General features: G+C 50.6%; 1 protein-coding gene across 1 annotated transcript in view; it reads right to left on the reverse strand.

Annotated features, from left to right (window-relative positions):
• The window catches only part of GNB5 (G protein subunit beta 5), a 30,501-nt gene extending 14,057 nt beyond the window's left edge, over positions 1-16,444 (reverse strand). Inside the window, exons 1-2 of the mRNA XM_084754576.1 lie at positions 16,182-16,444; positions 3,251-3,387 (exon numbers count right to left, since the gene is read on the reverse strand). Coding sequence (XP_084610702.1) covers positions 3,251-3,387; positions 16,182-16,293 — 249 coding nt within the window. The 5' untranslated portion in view covers positions 16,294-16,444. The remainder of the gene's footprint in view (positions 1-3,250; positions 3,388-16,181) is intronic.
• Between the last annotated feature and the right edge of the window lie 391 nt (positions 16,445-16,835).

A 16,835-nucleotide genomic window follows, 5' to 3' on the forward strand; every position in this document is an offset into this window, starting at 1 on the left:
TGATATAAGTCTGCAGTCTCAGCATTCAGGGAGTTGAGGCAGGAGGATGTAGCCTATAAGCCTACAAAGCAAGACTTATCTAAAAAAATAAATAAAAAAGAAAATAAAAAGAAACCTAAACAATAAATAAAATTTAATTAAGATAATGACTAATGCCGGGCGTGGTGGCGCAAGCCTTTAATCCCAGGACTCTGGAGGCAGAGGTAGGTGGATTGCTGTGAGTTCGAGGCTAGCCTGGTCTACAAAGTGAGTCCAGGACAGCCAAGCCAAGGCTACACAGAGAAACCTTGTCTCGAAAAAACAAAAAACAAAAACAAACAAACAAACGACAATGACTGAAACAGGGGAGTCAAAACTGTGCCTTACTCTCAGGTGTTTTTAATATGCATGGGTGATAAATTTATTATAGATGAAAATAAAAGACGAGTGCAACATGACTTAGTACTGCCGGACACACAGCAAATTGGTAACACCCATGCCACACAGCAGGCCACTGACAGAGACTCTACAGCAGGTGGGTCATCTGCAGCACGTGCCTTTTCTTTTTCTTTTTACTTATGTGTTTATGTGTACATCTATGTGTGGGTATGTAGATGTTTATGTGCACATCCGTGTGTGGGTATGTACATGTTTATGTGCACATCCGTGTGTGGGTATGTACATGTTTATGTGCACATCTGTGTGTACGTGTGAATGTACTGTCTGCAGAGGCCAAAGGAAGTCACTGCATCTCCTGGAGATGGAATTATAGGGTATTGTGAGCTACCTGACGTGGGTGATGGGAACTGAACCTGGGTCCGCTGCAGAAGCATTACAAATCCCTCCATCTCAGAACATGTACACTTTCATACCTTCACAAAGGTTACTAAGAAAAGATGAGCCTTCTTTTGAAAAAGCTGAAGGGAAGCCAGGTGTCAGGGGAAATCTATATTGATCCTAAGAACCTGATCTACAGAATATGACAAAAGACTTCAGTCCATAGGCTTCTGCTTGAGACAAGGTGGCATGTAGCCCAGGCTGCTCTTAAACTCATGGAACCAAGGATGACCTGGTCTCTCGATCCTCCTGCCTCCACGTCTCAGGTGCTGGGGTTGCAGGTGTGTGCAAGAGACCAGCATCACTGAAAAAAGAACTTTCTGGGAAGCGTTTCCTCAGGGTCAGGACATGGCGGCTATGGCCCAGATGTAGCCCAGGCTGAACCGCATGCTGGCAGCCTAACTTGGTAGTGTGTAAGAGTCACTCAGGCGGTCCTGATTTTGAAGGTGCAAACGGGGTCATGGAGAGAGGTTGAGGCTTGGCACTGCATTGCAAGAATGAAGTCCCGGATGGAGAGGCCATTGGAGAAGCTCAGCCTTGGTAGCGGTGGAAGGCCCAAGGTTAAAGGGGTCATTAAAGACAAGTTAAGGTATGCCACTATGCGGCAGGGTTGTAGCCCCTGAAGAGAGCCCAGAAGAAGCTACTGGTGAGGGCGCAGTGCAGTTGCAATGGCGACACCAACATTTTGGAGGTGATAATACCATGTGTCAACTACCAGGGACAGCAGTTGTGGCGTGGAGCTGGCTTGAGTCTAGGAGCAAGCCAGGGAGCAGCGTTCCTTATGGCCCCCACTTCACTTCCTGTCTCCAGGTTCATGTCTTGGGTTCCTGCCTTGAATTCCTGTCATGACAGACTGGTGATTGGAACACGTGAGCTAAAATTCCCTTTCCTTCCCAAAGTCGTGGTGTTTTATCACAGCAATAGAAATCTAGATAAAAAGACACCTAACCTAAAAATACACATACACATTACTAAGCTATGGAAGTCAGTTTCTGTTCCTATTTTATCAGGGACGTTCTACGTGTCCAACCCAATGGTAACAGAAATTACAGAATGCCAGTTCCAAGGCTCGGTCACAAAAGAGCATGGCTCTGCTTCTGTTGCCTGCCCTTGGGTCATTTGCTGTTAAGGGGTGTCGGCTACCAAGTTGTGAGAAGAAACTATGGAAAGGTTCATGTGGCAAGAAACAAAGGCGCAGCCAATAGCCACCACGTGAGCAAGGCACCCTGAGAGAGTGCGCACCTCCATCACTCAGGTAGCCAACTGCAGTCACACCTACATCTTTAGTAACCTCACAGCTGAGTAAGAACCGATGCCTACCTGTTGGATGCTCAGAAGCCCTGTGATCTGTGACGTCCTTGTGCTAGGCTGCTTAACTCAGGGGTGATTTATTTCAGTGCTGGAGATGGAAGCCAGGGCTTCGTGCTTGCCAGGCAAGTGCTGGGCCACAAAGCTAAATCTTTTGGAGTGATGTGTTAGGCAGCAATACACAACGAACACGTAAGGTATAAAAAATAAACTGCAGCCAGGTTGGTGGCGCACACCTTTTATCCCAGCACTTGGGAGGCAGAGGCAGGTGGATCACTGTGAGTTCGAGGCCAGCCTGGTCTACAAAGTGAGTATAAGACAGCCAAGGCTACACAGAGGAACCCTGTCTCAAAAACCAACCAACCAAACAAACAAACAAACCTGCATAAGCTATGTGAAGAAACTATACATCCCAAAAAGTTATGTTAAATTTCTTCTTATTAAACACAATAGGAATTAATAAACTACTGGGCATGGTGGTGCACGCCTTCAATCCCAGCACTCAGGAGACAGAGGCAGGCAGATCTCTTTAAATTCAAAGAAAGCCTGGTCTACATAGCAATTTCCAGGATAGCCAGAACTAAACAGTGAGACCCTGTAAAAAACCAAATCCAATATCAAAACCAAAAAAAAAAAAAAAAAGCCATATGTTGTTATAGTAAAAAAAAGCCATTAGTGGAATCTCAATAATTTATGTCTCCCCTTAAAGTGAGGAAAGGCTTTTAAAAAATGGGTTCATTTACAAGTGGGGCATTGTACTATGCTTAGGGAGAAATGGACCTTGAATGCTTTATCAAAGCAGCCAGGCACAGTCCACACTGTTTCTTCCATCACTAACTCAAAACCAGTGACATTCTCTTGGATGCACTGCACCTGTGTGTCCAGCCCTGGGGACCACGCCCAAGGCACGGGGCGTGCCAGACAAGGGCTCTAACACTGACGCACACCTTCACTGCTGCAGGAGAAGTCTTTGTCCACGTACATCCCTTGGAGAAGAAACAAAGTCATAGGGAGGAGATGGGGGGGGGGGGCTGTGACAGGACGGCTCTTCCTTCCTTAGCTGTGCGATCAGATAATCCACTGAGGCTGCACGGCAAGTGTGACGCGGCAGGCGCATGCGCAGTACCTGTGACGAACTCACGATCCTCCTCTTGTCTTTGCACCAATCCATGCACAGGACCTTGTTCCCGTGGCCTTTGAGGGTCCTTCTGGTCTTCATGACAAACTGGCCCAGGGCCTCCACCCGCTCAGCTACCTGGTGCACTGCAGGAACAAACACCACAGTCAGTTCTGTCACCCAGGGCCCGGCTCTCAGCCCCAGCAGGCCCAGGAAGGGCTTTGTCTCCCCAGAGGTGAATGATCGTATCCTTAGGCCTTGCAAAGCTTTCTTCTAAGGTTGGAGAGCAGAGGCAGCGGGGGGGGGGGGGGGGCAGGGGGGGGCCTCTCTTCTGCAGTTCTTAAAGTATTTCTGTATGCGCCTGTTCTGAGACTAACAAGACAGCTTCGTATTTCTAAAGCACCACTTAGACTTTCCCCTTGGTTCTGAGAAACAGGCAGGGCCGGCAGTAGAGTATGGCGGCTGCTTCCATGTGACAGCTAGACGTCAGGACTCACAGACTCTTGGGCTAATATAAGTCTGTACAAGTTGCTGGGAGCCAGGCTGGGATGTGAGGATTTTACCTTTCATTTCTTTTCGGGGGAGTGTGTGTGTGTGTGTATGTGTGTGTGGTGTGTATGTGTGGTGTGTATGTATGTGCGCGCGTGTGTGTGGTGTGTATGTATGTGCGCATGTGTGTGTGGTGTGTATGTGTGTGTGTAGTGTATGTGTGTGTGTGTGGTGTGTATGTATGTGCGCGCGTGTGTGTGGTGTGTATGTATGTGCGCATGTGTGTGTGGTGTGTATGTGTGTGTGTAGTGTATGTGTGTGTGTGTGGTGTGTATGTATGTGCGCGTGTGTGTGTTGTGTGTGTATGTGTGTGTGTGGTGTGTATGTGGTGTGTGTGTGTATGTGTGGGGTGTATGTGTGGAGTGTGTGTGTGTGTGGTGTGTGTGTGTGGTGTGTATGTGGTGTGTGTGTATGTGTGGGGTGTATGTGTGGAGTGTGTGTGTGTGGTGTGTGTGTGGTGTGTATGTGGTGTGTGTGTATGTGTGGGGTGTATGTGTGGAGTGTGTGTGTGTGGTGTGTGTGTGTAGTGTATGTGTGTGGTGTGTATGTGTGTGTGTGGTGTGTGTGTATGTGTGTGTGTGTGTGTGTGGTGTGTGTATGTGTGGGGTGTATGTGTGGAGTGTGTGTGTGTGTGTGTGTGTATGTCTGTGTACATTCCAGAAGACAACCTCAGATGCCATCTTCAGGGATGTCTACGTCTTTGAGACAGGGTCTCTCATTTGGCTTGTAATTCACCAACTAGGCTGGGTGGGCTGGCTATGTGGCCCGCCCTCCGTCTACCTCCCAACACTAGGGTTACAAGCACAAGCTATCACACCAGGCAGCTTGATGGCAAGCATTTTACTGACTGAACCATACCCAGCCTCAACCCCCTTTTTTTATGAAACTGACTTCATAAAACCCACCCCACACTGTGCACCTTGGGCCTGGCGGTAAGTGCTATATCTAACTGTCTCTGGGCCTAGCAAACGCCTGGGGCACGGTGGGAGCTGCAGGGAACAGCAGACAGGCACTGAGCAAGTGATGCACGTGTGAGGTCGCTGAGGAGCTCCGAGCCCACAGAAATCAACCCTGTCCTAAAAATCTGGACAGAATCTGCTCGCGATGTCAGAGCTCCACACAGCTTTCTCCTGTGGGGAGCGGTGGTGGTGGCTGGGACCTGCGTACTTTTCCCGAGGCCAAGAAATTGCTCATGTGCTAAGAGATGTGCGGCTAATGCTAGTCAAGTGACAGGAAATAAAAAGGCCACCGTGAAGCTGATTTGAGACGGAGGTCTGCAGGGTTCAGGGACTCCCCTCTGTGGTACGCAGTTGAGGGGTACTGCTCCCTTGCTGGGTTAGTAGCTGGACCAGGACAGGCCTGGGCTCCTGCGCCTTTCTGCAGTCAGAGGGACTAGGAGACAGCCAACAAAAGGCCTGGTTTTTGAACAGTCAGGGTAGGGGGCTGTCAGAGTGTTGAGCTGCTTCCTCCATAGACAGGTTGATGGGGACTTCTCCCTTTCTACAGCTGGAAACCAGGGCTATGACAACTGTGCCCCCAGGGACATCTTTCCTGCCTCTCTTCCTGGGCTCACACTGCCTCTCTGAGTCTTATGAAGTCATCGTGTAGTGATCTGCATGAGGGAATTGATGCTGGCTAATGTACAGGCCCTGCTATACGCTATCCCAACAACACCCTTTGTAGCAAGGGTGCATTTAAGGCCACTCACAGCATCCTCTGGGGCCCTTCAGCACCTGTCTGGTGTTGCGCACTCACGATGAGGTAATGCCTAGGCACACCTGTCGGGAACCCCACAGGGAGGCGACATGACTGCTACCCTCCGCTATTCTGTCCCTCTGCTGTTGATGGTGACTTTGGCCACTTGTTACCATTCCCCCTTCTACCGTGAAAAACTACCTTTCCGGGAGGCACCCTGGGTCACGGTCTCTGGAGGTTTTTGGGCTCCCCCCCCCCCCCCGCCAGCTCATTTCTCACCTCCCTGCTCCCCCTCTTCTACCCAGGGCACATCTAGCCAACCACTCATTTGACCTAGTGAACCCCCAGCTTTGGACCAGTGCCTTCTGAGGGAACATTGTTGATTTGTTCAGTGCAGCATCTCTAAGGGTCGAGGTGAGCCGTCATCAGGGACAGTGGAGGACCGCATCTCAGAGAGCACACCTGAAACAGTTGTTATCTGTTGACTGTTGGCGTTCTGTCATCAGAGGGATACGGATCTATCATTTTGTGGCTGTCCCTCCCTGGCTGCAGCGTGGCATAGTGACACACCAGGGGCTGGCAAACTGTGTGAGTAAAAGATAGGTGTGTGTGTGTGTGTGTGTGTGTGTGTGTGTGTGTCTGTCTGTCTGTCTGTCTGTCTATCTGTCTGTCTGTCTCTTGACAGAGAGATGCAGGAAGCAGAGATATGGAGGTTGAGGGGATCCTGAAATGAGGGGTGGAAAGAAGCTGACCCTAGTCACCAAGTGAGTGAACTGTTCTGTCTGCAGAGACCGGAAAAAGGCGTCAGATCCCCCTGGAACTGGAGTTCCGGACTGGCGAGCTGCAGGCGTGGTTGACTTAAAGGGACCACAGGTCAGAGATCAAATGCTGTTATCTCTGCAGAGGGTTCTCTCGGTGTTGGGAACTGATTCAGGCTCCTCTGGGAGAGGAGCCAGTGCTCTCAGCCCCTGAGCCGTTACCCCGTGCCCACACTCCCACAGCCTCTCTTGCTTCAGCATTAGGGGGTGCCTTAGCTTTTCAACACCCCTCTTAAAAAAAAAAAAAAAAAGACAAGATGTCTCACTGACTGAAAGAGAGCCCTCGTTATGTAAGTCTTATTTTAACACATTCCAACTATCAATTATCTTTTCTCTTCGTGCCTTCCCTTCCCACACGGATTCACTCCCAACCCACTCCATCCTGCTTCTATCTGCCAAACCTTGCAAGCATTGAATTAAAGAATTACAAAAAAAATTAAATAACAGAAAAATTGGAAATGAGCTAAATATGTATTTGTGGGGCTGGGGCAGGTATGACTCCTCCAGTGTCTTCTGGCAGATTGTTCCCCCAGAATATGATATATATATATATATGTGTGTGTGTGTATATATATATATAATAAAGAAGCGAGGAGCACACTGGTTTCTACAACAGGAATGCTAACTGGTAGGGAAATTTGGCTAGCAGGTAAGCTTCAGGAAGACAGTGGTGCGTACTGTTTGAGCCACCTGTGGGGACTGAGAGATGGCCACACAGCCATATGCCTTCTGGCAAGCCATCTCTCCCCCTTGAGGGTCTGATCCATTCTCAGTCCCTCTCACTAGTTTCTCAAGCCTGCTACAGAGGGGGTACTTGCTGAACCAGAGATGAGGACACAGAGAGCCTCTCTGGACAGCAGGAGGCTGCACTGGGTCTATGTAAGGGGTTTTCAGTGGGCATGCTCAGTGAGGAAAGGTGAGCCGTCATCAGGGACAGTGGAGGACCGCATCTCAGAGAGCACACCTGAAACAGTTGTTATCTGTTGACTGTTGGTGTTCTGTTATCAGAGGGATCTATCATTTTGTGGCTGTCCCTGGCTGCAGCATAGCATAAGTGGTAACACTGGGGAGAGAAACCAGCCAGAAGACTGCTCTTTCGGAGAACCCTCTACAGAGATAACAGCATTTGATCTCTGACCTGTGGTCCCGCTAAGTCAGCCGCGCCTGCAGCAGCCTTGAAGCTGATCCAAAGGAGCCTGTGCCCTGACCCATGCTCAGGGGGTTCACCTGTCCCCTGACCCATGCCCAGGGGTCCACCTATCCCCTAACCCATGCTCAGGGGGTTCACCTGTCCCCTGACCCATGCCCAGGGAGTCTACCTGTCCCCTGACCCATGCTCAGGGGGGTCACCTGTCCCCTGACCCATGCCCAGGGGTCCACCTGTCCCCTGACCCATGCCTGAGAGGTCCACTTTCTTCACCATCCTTCTGCTCAGGTGGGGCCCATGCAGCTTAAACTGCTAAATATTCTGGAACCAGAAGCTGGGGCCGTGCTCAACTCTGTATTAAGCACCGTGCCAAATACCTTCGTGCAAGAATAAGGCTGTCTCTGCTCTCAGGAGGCTCACAGCCTGGAACTAAGCAACAGGGCAACACCAGGTACCAAGCACTCTGTAGTGTGACAGGGACTGAGGCTGTTACATGAGGTGACGGAGCGGCAGGGTGCTATGGCTGACTTGCTGTCAGGCCATCAGAGGCAATGCCAGGAGAGCCTGAGCGTAAAGGAGTCATAAAAACTGGGGTATGGAAAAACAGGTGCCACCACATGTGCCCAGACTTTTGATGTATTTGGATAATATCCTCCATTTATTGCATTGGGTTGGGCAGGGGGCTTTATATAACAGCTTGAGGACACAGATTTTTTTTTTATTTTGAAAAAGATGTATTTATATATCTATTTTTATGTATGAATGCTCTACTTGCACGTATGCCTGCATGACAGGGAGGACATCAAATCCCACTATAGATAGATGGTTGTGAGTCACCATGTGGCTGCAGGGAAATGAACTCAGGACCTCTGGAAGAGCAGCCAGTGCTGCTCTTGGCTGTCCCGGACCTCATTTTGTAGACCAGCCTGGCCTCGAACTCAGAGATCTGCCTGCCTCTGCCTCCCGAGTGCTGGATTAAAGGCGTGTGCCGCCGCCACCACCACCACCACCACCACCACCAGGTGAGGACAGTTTTAAAGCTCTATTTCTACAGGTGACGAAGCCAAAACTCAGAAGCGCTGAGGACTTTCTGAGCGCACACTTCAGCCCTTGAGAACAGGTATACACACCCTCCAAGAATGAGGTCGACTTTATGCCAAGCGGCTGTGAGCCTTCAGGAGATTAAGGACAATGACATTCAAGCATGAAAGACACCCTCTGGAGACACCATATGGGAGGAAGCCAGATCGGCCCGTCTCAGGGTTGGTCAAGAGACTGCCTGGTCCTCCCTTGACCTCTATCTGGTTGTGGGAAGTTACCACGGTGCGTATGTACGCAGCATCTTCAGTAGCCACGCCCTGTGCTGAGCTCCAGGCCTGCGGGGCTGAACAGGATGACCAGTTCCAGCTGCATGGAGCTCGAGATCTGCTGAGCACGGCACAGTGGTTTTCAGACTTCCATCTACACCACAGAAGTGAAGTCTCCCTCCACGTTTCCTTAGAAGTGAAATCTCACCAGACACTGGTGTAGACAAACACAGAAGTGAGCCTGGACCATGAAAACACCAGGCAGAGGAGCAGCTGGGCTCCAAGGCTGGCCACACCACAAGGGGGAGGCAGCGAGCCACACTGGCTTCCCTACCTCTCCGTCAGGGCAAGGCTAACGGAAAGACATTCTTGTTAATTCCACGGAAGCCAGCAGGCTCCTTTGAGCTTCCGCTGCCCTCCCTGAAAGGCAAGTATTAGGGTTCTCTAGCTGGGACTGTGGGAGTAGTCTCTCACCCTGGGGACCACCCTTCCACCAGGACAAAAACGTCTTTCAGCTTTCAGTCAACACTGAGTAGCTGGCTGTGGGGGTGCACACCTGGAATCCCGGCATCTGGGAGGCGAAAGCATTAGAGTGAGAAGTTCAAGGTCATCCTCAGCTACATAGCATAGCTGGAGACCAGGCTGGGAAAGATGAGCTTCTGTCGCTCCACTTGTCCCCAGACAGTTTCTCCTGTACACACAGCAGGAAGTAACTATTGAGTTAAATGTAAAATGTATCTCAAGTGCATTGAATACAATCTCAAGAATGCTTAAAAAACTATAAACATAAAAGCAAGCCACGAGGGCTATCAAAGCATGGAAAGAGGTGCCCTGCAGGTGTGGGGCTACAAAGACTCTCCTCCTTTGCTTTAACTGCCCTACAGGGATCGGATACTGAGAGGACCCATTAGAAAGACTTCCCATCAGTTTGTGCAGGCTCAGGGCTTCCTCAAGACCCAGCTATTCCACTCCTTGGAATATACCTAGAAGATGCTCCACCACACAACAAGGACATATGCTCAACCATATTCATAGCAGCCTTATTCATAATAGCCAGAACATGGAAACGGCCTAAATGTCCCTCAGTAGAAGAATGGATAAAGAAACTGCAGACATTTACACTATGGAATACTACTCAGCTATTAAAAACAAGGAAATCCTGAAATTTGTGGACAAATGGATGGAACTAGAAAAGATCATACTGAGTGAGTTAACCCAGAAGCAGAAAGACTCACATGGTATATACTCACTTATAATTGGGCACTAGCCCAAAAGGCATGTCCCATGAAAGTCTTCACTTACCAGCAGATTGGGATAGATGTGAGGACATCCTACTGAGACTCTAGGTAAGAGAAATAAAGGAGATGGGGAAATAGAAGGACCCAGAGGGTCCTAGAAACCTACAAGAAGAACATCGTGACGTGTGGATCAGGGCCCAGGGGAGTCTGCTCAAACTATTGCCCTAACCAAGGACAATACAAGTAGTAAACGTCAAACCCCTACTCTGATCTACCCAATGGACAGGACATTCTCCACAGTTATGTGGAGAGCAGGGACTGACTCTGACATGAACTCTGGTGCCCCATATTTGACCACCTCTCCTTGGTGGGGAGGCTTGGCGGCACTCAGAGAAAGAATAAGCAGGCTACCAAGATGAGACTTGATAGCCTATGACCATATAGTGAGGGAGGAGGTCCCCCTCAGTCATAGACCTAGGGGAGGGGAATAGGGTAAAAGTGGGAGGGAGGGAGGAACGGGAGGATACAAGTGATGGGATAATAACTGAGCTGTAATTTGAACAAATTAATAAAATTAAAATAAAAAAGAACAATGCATGCAGAGAACCAAGACCCCCCTGTTCAGATTTAGCCAATGTGATGGACTGCCGATTCTCCGCACGAGGGGGAGGGGGAGTGCTGCTGAACCTCTGACATGCACTTGGGTACCCACAATTTAGTCCCTGCTCCTTGGCAAGACAGTCTAGTGGGCACACAGTAGAAGGGGATGGAGGCTAGCCTGATGAGACTTAAGAGGCTGGTGCCAGAGGTCTAGGGGAGGGGAATAGGGAGAAGAGAGAGGGAGGGTGGGAAAGGGAAGATAAGAGGGAGGGGATAGCAATCGGGAGGCAATGTGAATTAATTATAATAAATCAAATATATATTTTAAAAAATCTGGGCAGAGGAGGAGGTTGCTGTAGAGACTGATGCACCAACCAAGGACCATGCATGGCTGAAGATGATGCTCCAAAGTTACAGAGAGTTTTGGGTGACTGTTCAGGCAGCAAACTGTCTCTGTATTTTTTTTTTTAAACTTGAGAACCTGCTAACCTGCACTTCCTGTTTACTTAGGTAATTAATTTTATTCCTTCTCAAGTCTCTGATGGGGTTGAAGACCAGACAGTTTAGTTTTACAATTAAGCTTAATTGTTTGGGGGCTAAAATGCCTCTGTGTCTAGATAGATGTTTTACGTTGATAGAGATGAGATATGATAGATATTGATTTACATTCAGAATTTTTTTAGACACACCAAGATAGGAAAGATGTTTTCTTCAAGGTTGCCAAATACAAATAGCCAAAACACTATGAATGTAACATTAATATAATTCTGAGTGTTTCGTGGTTCTTCTTGCTGTATGTAGCTTATTTTATATATGTGTAATAATATAAATGTATATGTAAAAAAATTTAAAAAATATTTTTAAAAAAAGAAAGAAAGACTTCCCCTAGCGAGCATGCTCCAAGCCATGACTGCAGAGCAGAGGAAAGTGCACAGGAAGTGAAAGGCGGGCTGGCATTCTGCTCCCGCCCCAGGTATTATCAGAGGGCAGAGCCGCAGGCAGCAGGCCATCTGTCAGGGCATCGGCTTTCCCTCAGCCTGGGTACTGGGGCTGCCTTTCCTCAGAACACGGCCAAGCAAATGACACATTTGCTGCAGGCCTGTCTAGAGTGTGCTTCTGCCTAAATTTCCCCCCTAAGCCACGAGATCAGATTAGTACAGAGCTCCAACCATGGAGTGTTTAAGGGGAAAACCTTTCACAAGAGCATCCTCAGGACAGACAGAAAAGCCAACGCCCTCACCGGTAAATCCTGTGACTAACCCAAATGGAGTCTGGATTTAGGAAAAGTCACGTAAATTTACTTCTGCAGCTTTGTTCTTTAACAAAATTAACAGCTGTCTCGAAGGAGCTGGGACTCTGTATAACAAAGCTCACACAGCCCAGGATGCTGCTGCCTGCCAGCTCTTCCCGCTGTCAGACGGCCTTCCAGATCATTCCTCACTCTTGAGACTCGAACGTGGAGCTGTGTCTCCCCCACCCCCCCCACTGTCTTGACACTATCCCCACACCCCACCCTTCCCACCGTCCGTACTTGCCCTATATTCACATTGCTCTTTTAATTAACAAAACAAAACAACACAAAACATCTCTGCTCTCTAGAACACAGCGGAACACGGAGAGGCGCGACCTGTAGCTTTCTCACCTAAAGTGAGTGGTAGAAGTATGCTTCTGCATCAGGGGTCCGAGGCTGAAGAAGGTCCCTTCCTGACCCCTCAGGACTGTTGACAGGCTCTCCACCCGTTGCTTCTGATGAGGCTCACATCCTTAGAAACCGAGGATGTCACCTCATGTGGCAAAAGGGCTTTTGCAGACGCCACGAATGTTAAAAAGATTTTGAGATGAGACTGTCATGCGGACGAACCCAATGTGACCCCCAAGGGTCCGTTTTATAGGGGAGAGCAGAGGGAGCCACAGAGGGTGACGTGAGAAGCAATGGTCGGAATAAAGCGGGCTGGCTGTGAAGCAGGGGAGGGGCCTTTATAGATCAGCGGTTCTCAACCTGTGGGTCACGTGACCCCTCAAATCACTCCCTCTCAGGGGTCGCCTATCAGAAAAAAATCACAGCTGTGAAGTAGTGACAAAATAATTTTATGGTGTGTGTGGGGGGGGGGTCACCACAGCATGAGGAACTGTATTAAAAGGTCGCATCGTTAGGAAGGTTGAGAACCACAGCTCTAGCTGAGCCAAAACTGTAAGGCGAGGACCACGCCATCCTCAGGCTGTGGACATACGGAGAGGCTCTCTCCACAGCCTCTGAACCTGCTGACCCATTTAGACTTCTGGCTGCCCGAACTAACAGCTCTTGGCCCGTGGGAGTCTGTGCAGCAACGGCTGGTCAGGTAAATAGGAAGCTAACACAAGCCCTGCGACAAGGCTGCCCTCCCCAGTAGTGGATTGTCAGTGGGTGGGAGGCAGGGTGGGAGGCTCTGGGGAGGAGAAGGAACTCTGCCAGAAGGCTGGTGTGACAGGAACTTCTGGCTGTGCGACTTAGGCACACCGACTCCCTGTCATCCAAGCCATATGAGCTACTCCAGGCATGCCAGGCTGGCCAAGGATCTGCCTGGGGATGACGTCTACAGAGAAGGCGCTGGTCTGTCAGGGGCTGAGGACAGAGTGGGAACCAGGAGCTGAACATCCCCTTCTTGTTTTCATCTCCAACTGTCGCACTGCCTTAAGAATATTTATGTACGCGTTTATTTGTTTTTTAAACAGGATCTCAGGCAGCCCAGGTTGGCCACAAACTCAGCTGTAGTTGAGGACAAGCCTGACCTTCTTTCTGATCCTCAACCTCCCAAGTGCTGGGATTTACAGGCCCGCATTGCAGACGTGGTTTACATGGTGCAGAGAATGGAACCCAGGCCTTGTATACTCTAGGCAAGCCCTCCACCAACTGATTTTTCACTCATCTTTAAATTCCTTTCAAAATTACATTTATTTATTCATTCACTTATTTTGTGTGTGTATGTGTGTGTGTGTGTGCACATGTGTCCTAGGTGGACCTCAGATTGTCTCTCCTTCAACCACGGGGGTCCTAAGGATGCAACTGTGGTCCTTAGGTCTTAGCCACAACCTGCTGAGCTATCTCACTGGCCCCATTGGAAGGTTTTAAAAGAATTTTGACTTAATTTTCTGTGTTCTGTAAGAGTGCATATACACAAATAAAAAATGAAAAGTAATTTTTTTAAAAAACCCTGAAAAACAAACATGCCAGCGGTTCAGTTCACTCAGGCTTTTAAGAAACCCAAGTCCCAGGGCTGTGGAGATGGCACTTGAGTCCAGACCTGAGTGTGAATTCAGTTGTTAGAGTGGCTCGTGCTTGTAATACTAGGGAGCTGGGGACAGGAGGATCTGGGAACCCACTGGCAAGCTGGCTTACTTGGTCTAGGTAAAGGGGAGAGGCCTTTAAAAGACCAAGGTGGACAGCATTCTGAAGAACCCAACCTGTGGTTGACCTCAGGCCTCTCTCTCACTGTCTGGAAGTTTCTGAGCTCCCACACAGCTCATTTCCCGCCTCCGCCCCTCTATCCAGAGCACATAGCCTAGCCTACCACTTATTTGACCTATTGAACTCCTGACTCCCAGCTTTGGACCAGTGCCTTCTGAGGGAACAGTCTTGATTTGTTCACTGCAGCATCTCGAAGGGCCAAGCAGAGCCTGACACACCAGGGCTAGCAAACTGTGTGAGTAAAAGGTGTGTGGTGTGTCTGTCTGTCTGTCTGTCAACAGAGGCAGGAAGCCAAGAGATGGAGGGAAAACTAAGTATGAGGTGATTGTGGGGATCCGGAGACTAGGCGTGGGAAGAAGCTGACCCTAGGCTAGGGGGTTTGGAGCTACGAACTCAGGGGCCAGCTTTCTACCTCCCATTTTCTATGGAAGAAGTATGAAGTGGGCAGGACAGAGACCAATGTCTGACAAGAGCCAGGGTAGCGGGCTAAAGATCCTTCAGGTGTGACAGCCACTGAGCACAGCGGCCTCCTGGTGCTCTCTTCCCAGCAGCCTTTGGAGCGCAGCTGCAGAAGGAAGGATGTGGCGCCAGCCAGAGCTGAGGAGGAGGCAGGAGGGCCAGAGGCATGGTCCCTGGGCAAGACTTTTGGAAGTTGATGCCAGGGAAGGCCCGGACGCCAGGGCAGGGCTGAGAGGTACAGGAGAAAGCCAGGGTTCTGAAGGACCTGGGAGAGACTATGGTCAGAGTGGGACAGAGTCCGGGAGAGGCGAGACATGAGTGTCCCTGTGTGGGGGGCAGGGCTGTGCCAGAGTGAGGGGCACATGTCACAAGAGCCACCTGTGTAGGACTTCAGAAAGAACTCTCAAGCCCCAGGGCTAAGGAAAGCCTCCATTTCCTCAGCTGTCAGATCGAGAAGCCTGCCTGAGGCGCTAAGAGACAAGATTACTATCTGTGGCACACTGGGCTCTAGAGAGGAAGAGGAGAGACCCCGTGTCATGCCTCTGATACCTACTCCCCATTTCTCCTCAACTTTGGGGTGTCAGTGTGCTCAGCCTGGCTCCCCTTTTTCTAGTCTCCCTGACAGGGCCCACATGGCTTAGTTCTGGTCAATGAAGTACAAACAGAAATGTTGGGATGGGAGGAATTCTGGAGAAATTTTTTGCTTTCTTCCTAAGAAGGCAAAAAGCCTGGTGTTCACACTCTTCTTTCTGCTTTGGATACAGAGGCAATGTTTGGAGCCGTGGCAGTCATCTTGGAGTCACTGGGTAAATAAACGCTAATGGTCTAAAGTGTGGAAGGGCCCGGGTCCCTCAAAGCAAGCAGCTGCACCAGACCTGATCTTGTTACCAGAAAACTAACTCACAATTTAACGTACTTACATCTGGACACATTTGTAAACCACACAGGACCTTACTGCTCTTCCTTACTCAAGAGAAAGGCCCTGAGACGGCACGACCAAGATTCTATATTTCCAGCAAGTTTCAAAGAAAATTCAAAGCTAAAGGCTTTATATTGAACCGCAGTTCCTTTCTCCAAATGGAACTTTAAAAAGGGCTGGGGCCAATTAGGAAGGCGGGAGGTTGGGGGAAGGTACCACACATAAATGTGTGCGGGTGGGGGCTGGCAGGCCTTGTTCAGCAAGGGAGGGTGAGCAGGTAAGACCACTGCCCAAGCCCGGTCCCCCATTCCCAGCTTTGGCCGAGGGTCCCTGGGCCTGTTCTGAACCGGGATGCGGCACGCTGGCAAGTTCACACCACCTCGGCCCTAGTATGTCAACCGCAGCATCCATCAAACCCTTCTAAAAGGGCCTACCGCAAGCCGAGCCGGCGGATGCGGAAAGCGTATCTGTTTCCCTCCGCCACGCAGATCCCTTCCCCCAAGGTCAGTGGAGAGATGGAATACGGAGCTTCGAAATCCACGCAGAGAAAGGACCCGACAGGGGCACAGGAGCCCAGAGAGGAACAGAACAGTAAAGCGGTTTCCTCCCGGCTGGCGGCGCCTCTCTACCCGCCCCCTGGGAGGGGCTGGGCATCCTCCCACCCGGAGCGGTGGAACCGGTCCCACGCGGGTCCGCCAGCCCCTCGGAGGGTCGGGCCCACTCGGGCAGAGAGCGACCCTTCCACCCTCCCGCTCGCACTCACGCTCCACGTCATGCAGCTTGGCCCGCTCCTCCTCCAGCTTGCCCTTGAGGCTCTCGGCCTCGCTCTTCAGCGACGCCAGCGTCTCGTTCTCGTGCAGCCCATCGGTTGCCATCTTCCTCGGGATGCAGCCGGGAGAGAAACGCAAAGCGTGAGATCGTGAGCCGACGTAGGGTCCCGAGGAGAGGGCGGGGCGCAGCAGCAGCCTCCGTGACCCCCACGAACGCCACCCGGGGCCCACCCCCTCGGCGGTGACGTGACCGCTGCGTGACCGCAGACTTCCCTGGCCCCGCCCACTGAATCCTCCGTGAGAACCAGGCGGGGCTATTCCCGGGGGGGTTGGGGGGCGTGTGGGGTGTGGGGGGGGTGGGAGAATGGGGGTGGTGGTCTATTTCCGGGGTGGTGGTGGTGGGAGAATGGGGGTGGTGATGGGGGGAGTGAGAATGGGTGGGGGTGGGAGTGAGTGGTGTTGGAAGGATAGGAGAAACTGAGGCTCAGATACCAAGCTGTGACCACAAGCTCAAAGGAAAGCTAGTGGAGTTGAAGTCACACAGCCCAGTCCTCTGCATTTGGGGACTTGGACTTGGCGGGCGAAACCTTCTTTTAAAAGTGAGTTCTGACCGCGGGGGTCCTGGGGTGGGACAGCAAAAGCAGGGG

This window comes from Acomys minous (genome assembly GCF_964271855.1).
Source record: "Acomys minous genome assembly, chromosome: 13".
NCBI lineage: Eukaryota > Metazoa > Chordata > Mammalia > Rodentia > Muridae > Acomys > Acomys minous.